General features: G+C 41.1%; 1 protein-coding gene across 1 annotated transcript in view; it reads right to left on the bottom strand.

Annotated features, from left to right (window-relative positions):
- The window catches only part of rnf220b (ring finger protein 220b), a 33,774-nt gene extending 26,066 nt beyond the window's left edge, over positions 1–7,708 (bottom strand). Inside the window, exons 1-2 of the mRNA XM_077534217.1 lie at positions 7,511–7,708; positions 6,009–6,623 (exon numbers count right to left, since the gene is read on the bottom strand). Coding sequence (XP_077390343.1) covers positions 6,009–6,603 — 595 coding nt within the window. The 5' untranslated portion in view covers positions 6,604–6,623; positions 7,511–7,708. The remainder of the gene's footprint in view (positions 1–6,008; positions 6,624–7,510) is intronic.
- Positions 7,709–14,584: the final 6,876 nt, after the last annotated feature.

Consider the following 14,584-nt stretch of genomic DNA (forward strand, 5'->3'; position numbering starts at 1 on the left):
TTTTAGCTTATCTGGTTGTGTTTGCAAATTATGCTGTCTTTTTTGTTTTGTTATATAAACGATTAACCCAACCAGTAGCTCCTCTATTTATGTTCTGTGACAGCACAATCGTCAGGTCACTTCCTCAATGACTAACATTCCATTTGAAGTCATAATCATGGCTTTGTGATCGTAAATATTGAACAGCTTTAACATATTATACAGTGCATGAATGTTGGCCCTGATTGTTTTGTGACATGATCAGGGAGGGAAAAAAAATCACTCTTAAGACAGACAGGATCAACATAATACGTAACGAGATAATCTTTTCGAAACTCCAGCCTTAACAGTCTTAAATCATAATAAGGAAAAATCAAATTTATCCCAACGTACGGGATACTCTCCAGTAGTCGTCCCACTACTTTTTAACATTAAAACCATGGCACTTTTTTCGTTGTATTCTTCGTGTTGAACACAAAAAAGCTTGATCTCACTACAATGTAATCTCACCCATACCTTAAATAAACATTTGGTGAGTGTTGCCATTGGTGCGTGGAGTGCAGATGAGGAGGCGCATGCATCTTGGGAATAATAGTGACGAGCAGATACTAAATGTATATGCATGAGAATTGAGTGGTTGCTATTGATCCCCTTGCGGTTCGCCAGTGGGATGTAAACACTGTGTCTTTCAACGGGAAGCTCCACTCAATACCAGCAGACGTCTACGACAAGACAAGACCTTGTTATCACGTACTTTGGGGCCTGCATTCATGTGTCAATATGCTAAATATGCTAAATATAGAAATAAACAAGCATGTATTGCAAGTCAAGTGATAATTATAGAGTGTATTTTTTTTTCCCCCCAATTCAGACTGTTAATAACTAAAGCTGGCTTTGTTCAGTATGGAAAATTTGACATTCTGAAGATGAATTCAAGAGACGATGGAATGGCATCAATGTGAATTCATGCATACTCAGTCACACACACATACAACACACACTTTTGGGCCTATTTAAGCCATGTCTGCAGCAAGCTTAACGTATCAAGCTTCACCGTGACCAATAATCCACGGGACAAATATAACATGGAACTACATAATATTGATTCCTTTTCCACAAGCTAAAATGCGGTTGTTGCATTTAAATGACTCCCTTCTATTAACACCCTTGTTGCAAATCATTTATTTGCTCACTTTCACCTTTTGACTTATATTCTCGAAGAGAGTTTGAGAAAAAGCTTTTTGAGTGGTGCAGGTATGGAAAAGGTCCATTTATATTCAAATAAACTCTCAAAAGAAGGTAAAAATTTAATTAACATTCACTTTGCAGTCAGCTTCACTGAATTTTCCCCAACACTGTTATTTATAAGCCTGTCAAGGTTTGATGCGTTTCTCTTGGGTTGGCGAATTTTGAACATCTGGGGAAAAAATGAGGGCCAGTTGAACAACTGTTTCCTTTATTTAATGAATAAACTTGTGATTAAATTGTTTAGTGATTATTTGTCGTCTTTGGTTCCTGTTGTGTGCATAAAGCCCTCAAACGTCTGGCTCTCTACCAGCATTAGCACCAAACGATACAAACGCGCACGCACGCACACATCAGACCTGGCCGGTGGCTTCCAGTTTCCCTACTTTTGTTCCCGGTAGAGGGCCATTTTGGTTCCAGCTCGGCCCAGCAGCAGAGAGCATCTCCCTGAGGAAAATAAGCACGACTCGCTCGGCTGCAAGCATCTGCCCTTTGAAAGGCAACGAGACTGTTTGAACAGCTGTCAGCACACGCCAAGCATCCCAGACCTTAACTGATAAAACTGAGGAGACTCTGGAAAGGAAAAATCAACAGAGGGAAGTCACTAACAGGGCAAATGGAGGTGTCTTGCCACCATGATGCACGGGCCAGATGAGAAGATTCATCCTTGCCAGATGTGGACACTGACCAGGGAGGTCTGCAATACTCGGTACACCTCTATGACATGCAATATAAGAGCTGTATCAAAAATTGTGACTATCCAAAGAAACGTTATATTGTCTCCTTAATATGCTTGATGTTACGTTCTGGGTTTGGATCCCAAACACGCAGACACAAATAAGATTTTAACTCTTTATTTGCATAACATCGAGATGCATAGAACAAACTTGAATGACAAGAAACAACGAGAATGCATCGAGAATCACGAGACACCAAGCCACTTTGGGTTGTGGAGATGCAGAGAGGAACCAAGGTAATAATCCGACAAACACACACTTCTTGGTTTGGCTTAAATAGACAGTCAATTGATTGGATTGGTGTGGCTAGACATGTGGGTAACAGGACTGACATGGAATTATCTGATTGGCTGTTGACCAAGTAAAGAGATGAATGATTCTTGACATCACATAGCTCCTGACATCACATAGTGTTTTTCCAGTTGAGACCAGATGATGGTTACATTAGTTCAAAACAGACACTTGACCTCAAGGTCATGCCCCAAACATAACCCTTGCATGACCCAAACTTAGCCCTGGCATGACCCAGTCATGATACCTGAATTTAGTTTGTTTGGAAGGGGGTTGGATCTCAGTCTCGTCTCTGAATCAAAGACATTTTTATTCTGTCTTGTCTTGATCCCGGACATGGCCCACTCAGGATTTTTGATCAAGACCAGTCGGGATCAAGCTTATTGTACTATGGTCAGTGAGAAATGCAGAATGCAGGTGATGCGCTGCCTTCCCGGCATAGATTTGAGATTCATTTCCTTGTTATTTCATTATTTTTCTTTAATATATATACAGTCTTAGTATTGTCTCGATCTTAACCTCCAAAAGTCTTGGAATTGTCTTAGTTTCGATACTCTTCATAATGTCATTTGATATCCTATTAAGGCCAAAACTAGGAAAAGACTGACCTAAAACTGCAAAGATTACCACCTCACATTAAACAATCGAGATGACGGGAGTGTCCTAAGACACTCTTAAGAATTTCAGTTTTTAGTCTGAGACCAGCTGTTAGGTGTAAACCCAGCATTAGTCTCCGTTCGTGTGGTCTTGACTACAGCACAACCTGCAATCCACTGCTGTTGTAGACTGAACCTTCAAAACACAAACTAACTTGATGATAAAATCCTCACTGGAGCTTCACCATTAACAGCAAAAGCATAGAACAGTAACTGAGAGAATATTTGTCCATTGCATTTGATTCCTCCTAAAAATGAAGCAGCTCCATGGTTCTTTTTCCAACTTGAATGTGAGCAAGAAGCATTGCCAACGAGACAAGTCGACCAATGAGGAAAAGTTTGAAAGGCTCGTCTAGCTTGTACTTGTTTGCATGTCGAGGGTTTGTCTAGTCCGGAACCTGCGCACTCTCCCAGCCCGAGAAATTTCCAGGCTTAACACTTAAGACTTGAGGTCCTGAAGTGACTGTCTGTTAGTCAGTCAAGAGGAACAAGTGCATGTCAGACTTGCTGCAAGTGCTGGAAGCTCAATTGCATTAAAGCTCTTAAGTTTGCCTTCACTCCAGACTAATTGGATCAAGCTGCAAAAGCAGATTCCGATTTTTGTCCACCCCCAAACTTGATCCCCCCCCCCCCACTTTCCCGTCCATCTTTTGTCCTTGTCAACATTCCCCTAAATGAGATTCCCAAAAACCAGGAGGTGAGCGGAGCACGCATGCACGGCTGCACAGAGCAAACACTGTCAGGCGGGCAGACACACCTCTCACGCCGGCTGCCATCGCTTCGCGTTCCCTTCCCGTCCTTATTAAAATTCCATATTGAGATTCCTTCCCGCCGCTCCGCCTCCCAGGCCCTGTCACTCAGCACAAAAATCGTCAAGTTTCAACAAAAAGACGCACACATGCAAAACTTTTCTTAAGACAACTTGTTCCTGCTCCTTGTCCTTTGTGTGGGATGAAAGTTTCCTTTAGGTGTATCTGTTCCCCTCACACCCTCAGCCCCCCTCCTTCTGCTTTCACCCCCCCCCCCTTTTTTTTTTCTCATTGTCATTATTTTTTGATAGTGTCCCCTCTGATCTGATGAGCCTTTGGATGCTCTCTTCCCTCTGTTTCTGTGCACACTTTGAAGTGTCAGTCGCTCCCCGTGGCGGCCGCCGCCAAGTAGGGTTTGATTTCCCATCATGCCTAGCATTGTCCCCCCCCCCTCTCACCCTGACTCCCCCTAGTTCCTACCTCTCCCTCCCCTGTGCGGTGCCCCCGCGTCGTCGGGCAATTATCCCCGGGAGTAATGAGGAGCGTCTCTTCCTTCCACTGCGCGCTGACTGACACCTCTCCCACTCATTTGTCAACAAATCAGATGTCTGGTGTGGGCGGCCATATTTGCACTGAGGGTTTTTGCGCGCGGAAGCTCGGGCTGATGCGCTTTGCTCTCTCTCGCACTTTCTCCCTCTTTCATTTTCTCCATCCTCCTCCATCCCTTCCTCTATCTCTGCCACCTCGTTATCTCTGACAGGATGTCATTCCTTTTCCGACGCGCACTCCTCCGACGTCTGCCCGCCATACGTTCCCAGTGTATCTCCGCTGCTCAGGGAAAGTCTGACTACCAATAGGCCTAATGGTCATATGTGGCTAATGATCACTGAGCTAAACAAGTGCAGCTGTTCACATGATTTGTGTCAAAGTCGCTCACAGGCACGCGTAGAGTGTAAAGGGAAACTAAAACCAGATACGCGGTGTGGACAAAAGACTTTCAATCAATTAATTAATCAATCAGGGAGTCGCTTGGGCTACTAAAGTGAATTATTCATCTTACAAAGGAATTAGAAGATTGTAACTTCTAACTTTGCGGGAACAATTTTCATTTTTCCATCTCAGCTCCAGTGTACACAGAAAGGTCCATAAAGGAAATGAATGGACGGGTTAGGTGTGGAAGAATGTCTTTTCAAACACCTTCCTGAAGAACTAACTAACTAACTACAAATGTGATTATGAACCAAAACCACTTCTCAGGTCAGTGACCAACACATCCAGACACACTCCAACATTTCGCATAGTCTTCCCAGAACAGTGAAAGCTGATGTAGCTGCAAAGCGGGGGGATCTAAACTAATTAATTGTGCACAAACCGATAGTGACTGAAATTGAGATGACTTGACTTGGCCGTTACAAACGAATGTGAGAATGAACCATAGCATATTGTTGTGTGTAATAGTGTCACAGAATGATTGAATGGCAGTGCATGTATCATATTAACTGTTGAGCAATCAGTCAATAAAGCCCATATAAATAATGTAATACCCGCGTCATATTTTTCTTTGTTGGCCTCTGAGATGTCCTACCACGAAGGGATCTTGCAAATTTGGACACTTCACAAGAGATGAATCCTCCTAAGTTAGCTTAGCGCTAGCTAGCCGCTATGACAGCACGACACGGATGGATTTAAAACTTTACCAAAGTGATAAAACACCCTCGATTCTGCTGTTGACTATAGAGTACGGCGAGGGATCCTGGAGGTTGAAGTTATTTTAAAGCAAAAATGTGAATGTTACGTTTGTGTTAGCACGTCAGCCACACATGTACACTCCGATATGTTTTCAAGAAAGTGAATTATGAGGCTTGGACAACATATGTAGATAAGTGCACTCCATTTACCATCATTATCTAATGGGATTTTTCATTTCCTTGAACTATGACGTGTTTTTTGACAAAAGTACAATATAACTCATTTGAATGCATTCGGGATTCGGTGGACTTGACATTGATGTTGTTTGTTTTGATATTTTGTTAGTCATCAATGCATTGATGACCAACAAAATAAATGTTTGTCATCCATCATCCCATGCATTTCCTACAGCGCTTACTTGTCTTCATTAGGGTCAGAGTGAGCTATCCAAGATGAGTGGGTGAGAGGCGGGTTGCCAGCGGTGTGTTTTTTTTATGTAAAAATAATTAACAGAAAATTAGAAGACATATACTATATATACAGATTTTCATTAGACAGCAACTTAACAATCTTTTGTTGAATCATAACTTGATCCATAAATACACTAAGATCTCAAGCTGAGTGTAAATGTAAAATATGTATAATTGTGTGACTATACTCACTGTGCTCCCTGCGCTCCTCCGGGCTGGATGACGCCTCACCATCCGAAAGCAGGCCGGACATGGAGAACAGCTTCCTTGCCGAGTCTTCTCCACTTTTAATGGAACCTCCTGGAGAGCCAAAGTCAAACTCCTTTCCCTCCACCTCCGAGTAGCAACCTTTCAGCCTCTTTGCAGGTGTGAAGGCCGAATGGTAACTGATCGGCTCCCTCTCGTCATGAGGGGATGAGAAAGGCCGAAAGGCGCCGCCGACCCCGCTGTGGTGGAGCATGCCAAGGGTGGAACAGTCCAGGTTGGGTGGGGTGAACTGGGGGTGAAGGTGGAGCAGGGAGGCCGGGAAGTCTCGGCCAGGAAAGGGGCCTGACACGGGCCCCTGGCGCTGATACATGGAGGCGAAGGTGTAGGACGCTGAGGGGAAGGGGATGTGGAGGTCTTTCTCCACCGAAGCGGGGACCCCGAAGGGCCTGGGCGCCTGGCAGGGGACGGAGGCGTCTCGGCCAGCCTCGGCGGTGGAGGCGAGGACCATGAGAGCGGGGGAAGCGAGAGGAGCTGGCATGTAGGAGGAGCTGTCCATCTTGAAGGGGCGGTGGAGGTCCATTCACCTCCTTGTGAGCAGCTCTGAGGAAGAATTATGAGGAGATTTATTAATGTAAAGCTGAGAAACAATGCAAAGACTTTTTATTTGTGCCCCCTAAAATGTACTTAATGTCACTTAAATATTCAATTTAGTAAAATACACTTTGCTGGAACTGTGGTTGCATTATTTGTAATTGCAGTTTTGGATTCACAGTATTTTAAAGGGGTTAAAATTTATAATAAAATGCATTCTTAAATATTTATTTAAATAAGTAAATTTAGCATAAAAAAAATACATTTGATAAAATAAATAAATAAATAAAACTCACATGCAGAAACCTGCAACCACTGCAGTAATCAAATACAGTCAGTACATTTTTAATAAATTAAGAATTTCTTTCACTTGAAAATGATTATATTAAAATAAATGTAGGCTATAATTATTTAATAGAAACAAAAAAAGTGAATACGATTTTTTGACGTTTACGTGAAAGGAAGTTTCTCAACAGTTTAATATAGAACGGTATAGAATAACATGAAATTAAAATATAAACAGATTAACTGATGACGTATGAAAAATTGTAATGATTAGTTTTAAATATAACATTAGTCTTTACTGGTTTGTGGGAGAAAAAAAACCAAAAACATTTTACCGAACTTGAGTAAAGTTTTTGAACCAATTAAAGGTAATTAAACCTCACATACTGTATATTGAAACCGCACCACGAAACACTCACTTTTTAAGTTTGCCACGCTATAAATCATAAAATAAAGTGTAACGCGACAGTTTTTCCAGCGAGTTGACACTTTTACAGCTGACGGCGCACTAATTTTACGCATTCAATAAACGCGCCTTTTAAACAATCAATGTCGCCAATTAAAAGCAATTAAACCAAATTAAACTGTAATCCACGCAGATGCGCACTCACTCTAATGAAGAACTCGGGGCGCTCCACTCACTCTCACAACTTCCAACAGTCCACGGACGCGACACTTTCCACGCTGAGGAGCGTGGAAGTCCTCCTTTCTTCCTTCCTGGCTTCTGCTCCGGGATGCTGCCGCAAGACTTCTCCGGTGGCCGTGGATCTGACCGGGATGGCAACACGAGCGGGCCGGCTGCGTGTCTGTCCGTGTCTCCCTCCTCCGTGTGTGTGACACCCCCTCCTCCCCTCTCTGCTTCTTTTCCAGCCCCTGTTTCCACCACTTACCCCCACCCCACCTCTCGCCCTCCTCGGACACTTTCAATTTCTCGCCTACTGCTAAACATGAGTCAAGCAAAGCAGCAGTGGTTGCTACTAGTAAACAATGAAAATAAAACCACTATCAACAGAACAATCCCAATAAGATTAGTCATAAACCAACACATTTTCTCCATATAGTTACTTTTCATATATACGATAACTATGGCAAATGTGGCATACTTGCTGCAGGATAAAGCTTGTAAACAGGGACCAATTACAATCAAAAGCTAGTGTTGTTCCGATACCGTTTTTTGGCTTCCGATACCGATAGCGATACCCAGTAGTACCCAGTATCGGCCGATACCATACCGATACTTAAGTTTTTTTTTTTTCCTCAACATGAAAAAGCTGTCCTGTGGCATACTTGCTGCGGGATAAAGCTTGTAAACAGGGACCAATTACAATCAAAAGCTAGTGTTGTTCCGATACCGTTTTTTGGCTCCCGATACCGATAGCGATACCCAGTAGTACCCAGTATCGGCCGATACCATACCGATACTTAAGGTTGTTTTTTTTTCCTCAACATGAAAAAGCTGTCCTGCCATTGGTTCAGAGCATTCAAGGGCCAATAGGATATCTTAGATCGGCATGCAGTGAGCATGTCACATACCAGTGAATGTTGTGCACCAGCAAGACACAAGATGCTGCATCCAAAATCCTATATTTGCGTTGGAATTAATGGTATCGGCATGTTACGGCCCATAACAGATTTTCTGGATTGTCTATTTACAGTACATACTTTGTATGTAAAGTAATGCCGCCTGCTCCCATTAACGAGAAGTGAAGCTATCATGTACTGGCAGCCATCTTGCGCTGCCACTCGCTTAAGTCCGTCTAACTTGGCTACACGGATTTCTCTGCGGCATTTTAACAATATTTTCTGTCCCCGCTACATGAAGACCAATTAATTGGTAAGAATACTATTATGAATGCTCTTTTAAGTAACCGTATAAGGCTATTCTGCCTAATAAATCATAATTCATATAGCCTACTATATAATGTTAATTTGTTCATACATCTCTGCTAGCAACAAATAGTGACAGATAAGATAATTAAATGCTATTTTGCGAGTAAACTAAGAGGAAATTGTCATAATTTCAATATATGCAATATACAGGGTTTTTTTGTGTGACAGTTTTGTTTGTGGTAATGTGCCAAACTAATTTTTGTTACGGGCCACATTGAAATTATTGTGACCTCAGAAGACTGTTTTGACTTTCAACCATGATTGCCTTATCACTAGGTTGCCAACTTTCTCATCCCGAAATAAAGGACAGGTGCACGGCACGGTGCCATGCTGGTGTGAGCATGATGTGTGAAATCAGTGTATATTCTGATTAGATTCGAAATGCACAAAGTTTGTACATTCCCTTTAATCCTTACTGCCTTACAGGTGCCGTGCTTCGTGACATTGCCGTTTTAGCTGATCTAGGACCTGTAGAGTGCCGTTTGCTGTGTTAAGCAACTGATTGTGAAACTTGCGGAGGTAGCAAATATTGATTTCTCATCAGTATTTGTTCAAAGTTGCAAATGTTCACCAACAGTTTTAATGTTTTTCCCTTACTAATTGTTGTCGGCCATTAAAATTGTTGCCGAATGTCTGCCGAACGTCTCTGTGAACTTAAACAAACACTTTTAACACAGTCACTGCCAGCCCAGCAAAAATGCATTGCATCATTTGACGTCTTTTTCCGTCAAAGGCAGTGAATGAGTTAAACATTTGTCGCTCAGTGGGATATGGACTTTATGGCATCTTAGCACCATGGAATTATGTTAAAGTCAGTTGAGGAGCTTCATGAAGAAAAAAAAAACAATAGTGCTCTACTGTCATCTAATGGCATCTATAGGAAATTACAAACCTTCTTAGTAGGGATGTCAAATATTTGCAGAACTTGCAAATATTAGCAGCAAGGCTCGATCCCTATAATTACCAGATAAACTAACAGTTAGCTTAACTGCTTCTGTTTCTTCCGCTACTACACTTTCCGCCAGTCTGGATGCTCTGTGGGACCCTACTGCCACTCACAGGTCAATTTTGGTACTACGACAGACAGCCGCGGTAACTTAACGATTGTCGGTGGTGATATGGATGTGCATAGTCTGCTGTGTTGGTACACTAATAGCACACTTTACCTCATCTTGTGGGGTCGCCCCGATTTTATTTATTTAAATCATTTAGGATGCTAATGGTGAAGTCAACCCCCAAATTTTCTTTACAACAACATGTTGTTTTGTCTAAACATGGCATTCTGATTTATTACGTTTGTGGAATATGAGTTAAGCAGCGAAATCCACCCGTTTGTATCCATCTCAGTGGGCGGCCATTTTGCCACTTACTGTCAACTGAAAATGATAGTTGATCAGGGCTCAGGTAACGACCAATCATGGCACATCTTTGGAAAAAGGTGAGCTGTGATTGGTTGTTTCCTGAGCAACTGTGAAGTCGTTTTCAGGCAATATCAAGTGGCAAAATGGCCGCCCCTTGAGATTGAAAAAATAAAATAAAAATAGGTGGATTTTGCTGCGTATAACCAATATTTCATAAACACAATATTAATTAGAATACCGTGTATAGACTAGTGGGGCTGCATGAAACATATTGTTGTAATTATATGTTTAAACCGCTTCAAGAGATCAAATGGCCTCCATAAATACTGCACGAAGAGTTTAACCCAGTCAACAAGTGCAGGTGCGACAAGGTGTCAGTGCGTCTGTGCTGCGAACGGCAGCTGATAGAGTCATCCGCTCCCCTGTGACGCTCCGAAGCAGCACAGTCTGCAGCCCGTCGGGTGACTGACACTCTGGAACATTCCCATTTGATGAGAGACAATGCACACCAATGGTATTATTTGTCAACCATAATCTGCTTTCAGCGGCAGCACGTTACAGACGGTGTAATATCTCCATAATTCATATCTGATTTCAAGCAAATTGTCAGAAAGCACGGCTCCGAGTGCCGCAAATCAGCCCAAATCACTCTTAATTTGTTTTTATCGGTATTGGTATTGCTTAAAGACTTTTTGAAATAATGTAATTGAAATAATTCTTTATTCCCTCGAGCCAATCCACGGGCTTTACACCGCTAATCTAATGTGACACGCAATTTCCGTCTCTCAGACGATTGCTTCCCCTCAGGTCCCTGTCTTTAATGAACAGCCATTTGGCTGTGAGCCTGCACTGAGACTGTGCGTGCGCGCGTGTGCGTGCGTGTGATCAGTCGGCTAGTTCTAAGATAGGAAATGAGTGAATGGGAAGACGTCCACCTTTGCGGAGCATCCGATCTGTGAGAACAAACCAGATTGTCGGCATATAAAAATCCTTGATTTTCATTAGTTTTCACACCCTTGCTCTGTTCACACGACAAACTTTCTACACATGCTCATCATCACACCTCACGACAGCTGCAGCCATGCAGCAGATGAAGACTTTAAAAAGCGGGCACATAAACCAGACTGGCCCAGACCAACCCTGAAACCGCCCTGGCCTCCAAGCAACATGTAACATGTGTCTGTCTGTGACAAGACAAGGTCATTGTCACACATTGTTCGGTGGTTAGTCTGCCGGACTCCTTTAACAACAAATTCTACTTTCCTCTTCAGTCTCGTAGAAGGTAATTCACATTTAAAGTGGGTGTCAATTTCTACCTATAACATTTTTTTTTTTACCAAAGCCTCATCTGTTGCATCTGGTGGATGACTGCACCACTTGGTGGCAAAATTTAAAATACATTTCACTACTTAATAAATGTTATACATTTCTTTTGTGTTTATCTGAGATGCAACAAAATGTCAGTTAGGTGCTCATGTCTGACTTAATTGGTGGGTTAAAACATCCGTTAGCTAGCTAATTATGCAGCATTACGCTAATGTTATTAATGTTTTGTATTTTCCTGTGGGTCACTAGTGTAACGACTGACTCGGCTTACTTCTATGCAAGCACCCTGGGTTCCGTACCCACTCTGTGACAATGGTGGAGTCAGTTGAGATGGGCTCCTGTAACTTTGAAAAAGGATAAGCTATATATATAAAATGGATGGATGAATTTCCATTGTCAAGGCAACCAGTGCAGATTAAATTAAAATAAAATATGGCCATAGGTGAGTAGAAAATCCAATCATTGTACTCAAGTAAGAGTACTATTACTTGCGGATAATAGGACTCAAGTAAAAATAATCCTCCAATTAAGTACTTTAGTAAGAGTAAATCAGTATTCATTGGAAAAAAACTACTCAAGTCACGAGTAAGTCGTGAGTAACTTGGAATGTTTTTTTGTTTTGTTTTTTTATCAGAGCAAAAAATAAAAAATATGTATGTGCAAATTCACCATTGTCCACCAACGACTGTGTAACTAAAACAATAAATATTTTTTAAAATGTAAAAATAATGAAAAACAACAAAGGAATGTGTATTTATTCTCCTATAGCTTGTAGTGGTGACACAGTGACAGGCACGTTTGCAAATACATTTCATCTTTGTGTATTTTTAATCACTTGTGAATGTAGCTACTTGTAGGCTAAATGCTAAATGCTACAAACATAGCATTTTCCCCTAAATGCTATCCAGGGCACTGACTGTTCATGTAAAAAAAAAAAAAAAAAATCAATAAAATACTATTTTCGTTTTAGCATTTGGCCTGCAGTATACCAATATGTTTGAAATTTAAATGACAAAACATTGTTTATTTGTAAATTTTATGCTTCTATTATTCTTCAATACATGAGTTCCGTTTGGGCTTTTTACCATAATGTAAATAATGATGATGATAATAATAATAATAATAATAATAATAATAATAATAATAATGTATTGCGCTTGCAAGTATGTTTGAACATATTTGCAAATATGTTCAAACTAAAGAGTTTGCCTTTCAAAAATGTTTACTCCACAAGACAACATTTTACATTGTGCATTCTTTGAATATTGTGCTAAATAAAATTTTTAATAATTTTGAAATTGATTTAGTATTAGATTAGTACAGTCATGGCCACGCAAAATTTGAAAAATATGAAATAATCATTGGAACTTAGCATATTATGAGTATACGGGGCAGTACTGGGCCACCACTTGGTTGCCTCAAAAAGGCTTATGGTCGAACCCTGCAACAACAGTTGTATTGTTTTCACGTGATCCTGCTAACCAACCAAGGTACTCAATCACAACATCGCTTCTCTCCACAAATTCCTCGCACTTGGCAGAAATAACAAGCGAGAGACACGACTGAGCAAACATGGCTCAAGTGTCCTCATTTGCCAGCTGATGAGCGGGCATACATCTTCCTCCATCTTGCGGTGAGTGCGACTGTGCAGTGGATGATGGTTGTGTGTCCTGCAGGCCCACTGAAGTGTTAATGATGGCTCCGCTCCCTCAGCCAGGTTATGGCACAGGGGCCGTCAGCCGCCGTGGGTAAACTGCGAGGCTCCCAGAATAAATTGCCACCCGGAGCCACGCAGGTTGGTCAGCCAGCCAATTACAGGCCTGCCCACTCAGCTGAGGATGATGGGATGCGATGTTAATTGTATGTCTTCATTTTCTGGCAGGAGGTGAGTCACTTGGCTGTCTTGGTGACTGTCACACGCACGCACACACACGTCAGGATTCGTGCGACTTGAGCTTTGAGTTCCCTGTCGGTTGTCTTTGTTTATTGTGTGTCGACTTCAGTCGCCGCCCACAGTCAAGTTATGCGTTTGTGTGTATGATCCAAGCGTGTTACAAAGTGAAAGATGCAAGGTTGAGTAAGGCCATGTCCACCCATTCTTTAAAAATACATGGTTCAATAGTTTGACAGCGTTTTGTTAACACATAAACTGCATTTTAGATAAGTGAAATCTGACTTTTTGGAAAACAGCTTGAAGGTTGAAGATTTTCCAAAACAATTTGTATTATTATTATTGTTATTTTGGAAAATCCTGTAATTTGTTTTTTACTTTTTTAAATATTATTTTATTTATAATTTTATTTATTTATTTTTTTATTTATTTTAATATTATTTTAGTTTCATTTGATTTTTGTAATTTATTATTATTATTATTATTATTATTATTATTATTATTGTTGTTGTTATTTTTTAACCAACTTTGCACTGCGCTTATCCTACAGTAGTATTTAAATGTGATATTTAGGAGGAAGTCCACCATCACTTCACATGTATACGTCCCTTTTTCCTTTATTTGACATAATAGTTAATGCGGATTTTTGGAAATTTACTTCCAGGAAATATGCCAAGAATGTGTGAAGATAGAGACGACAATTATAATATAAAGACTTCTTTTTTCATTTCTCCCTCATTCTTTTCTATATGCGATATTCAATCTATGATATATTTTTGAGAGCTTGGATCTCGGGGGAGAACCAAACTCCGCCGCAGGTCACCAGATGAGTCTTTTAATGTTGTAATCATTCTCATAAACATTAAATAATTTTCAGTATTATTGTTTTCTTTCCCCCCTCTAACTCACTCATTCCCACTTAACACATCGGGTTGGAGTCAATGTAGCTGTAATTATTTCCACAGACCAATTAGTGGTAATTGCCACTTGCTGTGAGACTCCCAATGATTTAGCACTGCTTCAACATTTACTCTGCAGTCTCTTATAAAAAGTGAAATAACATTAAAATAAGTGCTGTTAAGCAATTTGACTTGCTTTTGTATTTGCCAGACTGCAGCAGTGGCTCCAGAAGAAAGTTCGGGAGAGCTCTTTCAGTGTGTCAACATTGAGACTGTCCGTATGGTAGCAGTACCTTGGGAGTGGGGGGGATCTAGTGG

Source organism: Festucalex cinctus, chromosome 10 (genome assembly GCF_051991245.1).
Source record: "Festucalex cinctus isolate MCC-2025b chromosome 10, RoL_Fcin_1.0, whole genome shotgun sequence".
NCBI lineage: Eukaryota > Metazoa > Chordata > Actinopteri > Syngnathiformes > Syngnathidae > Festucalex > Festucalex cinctus.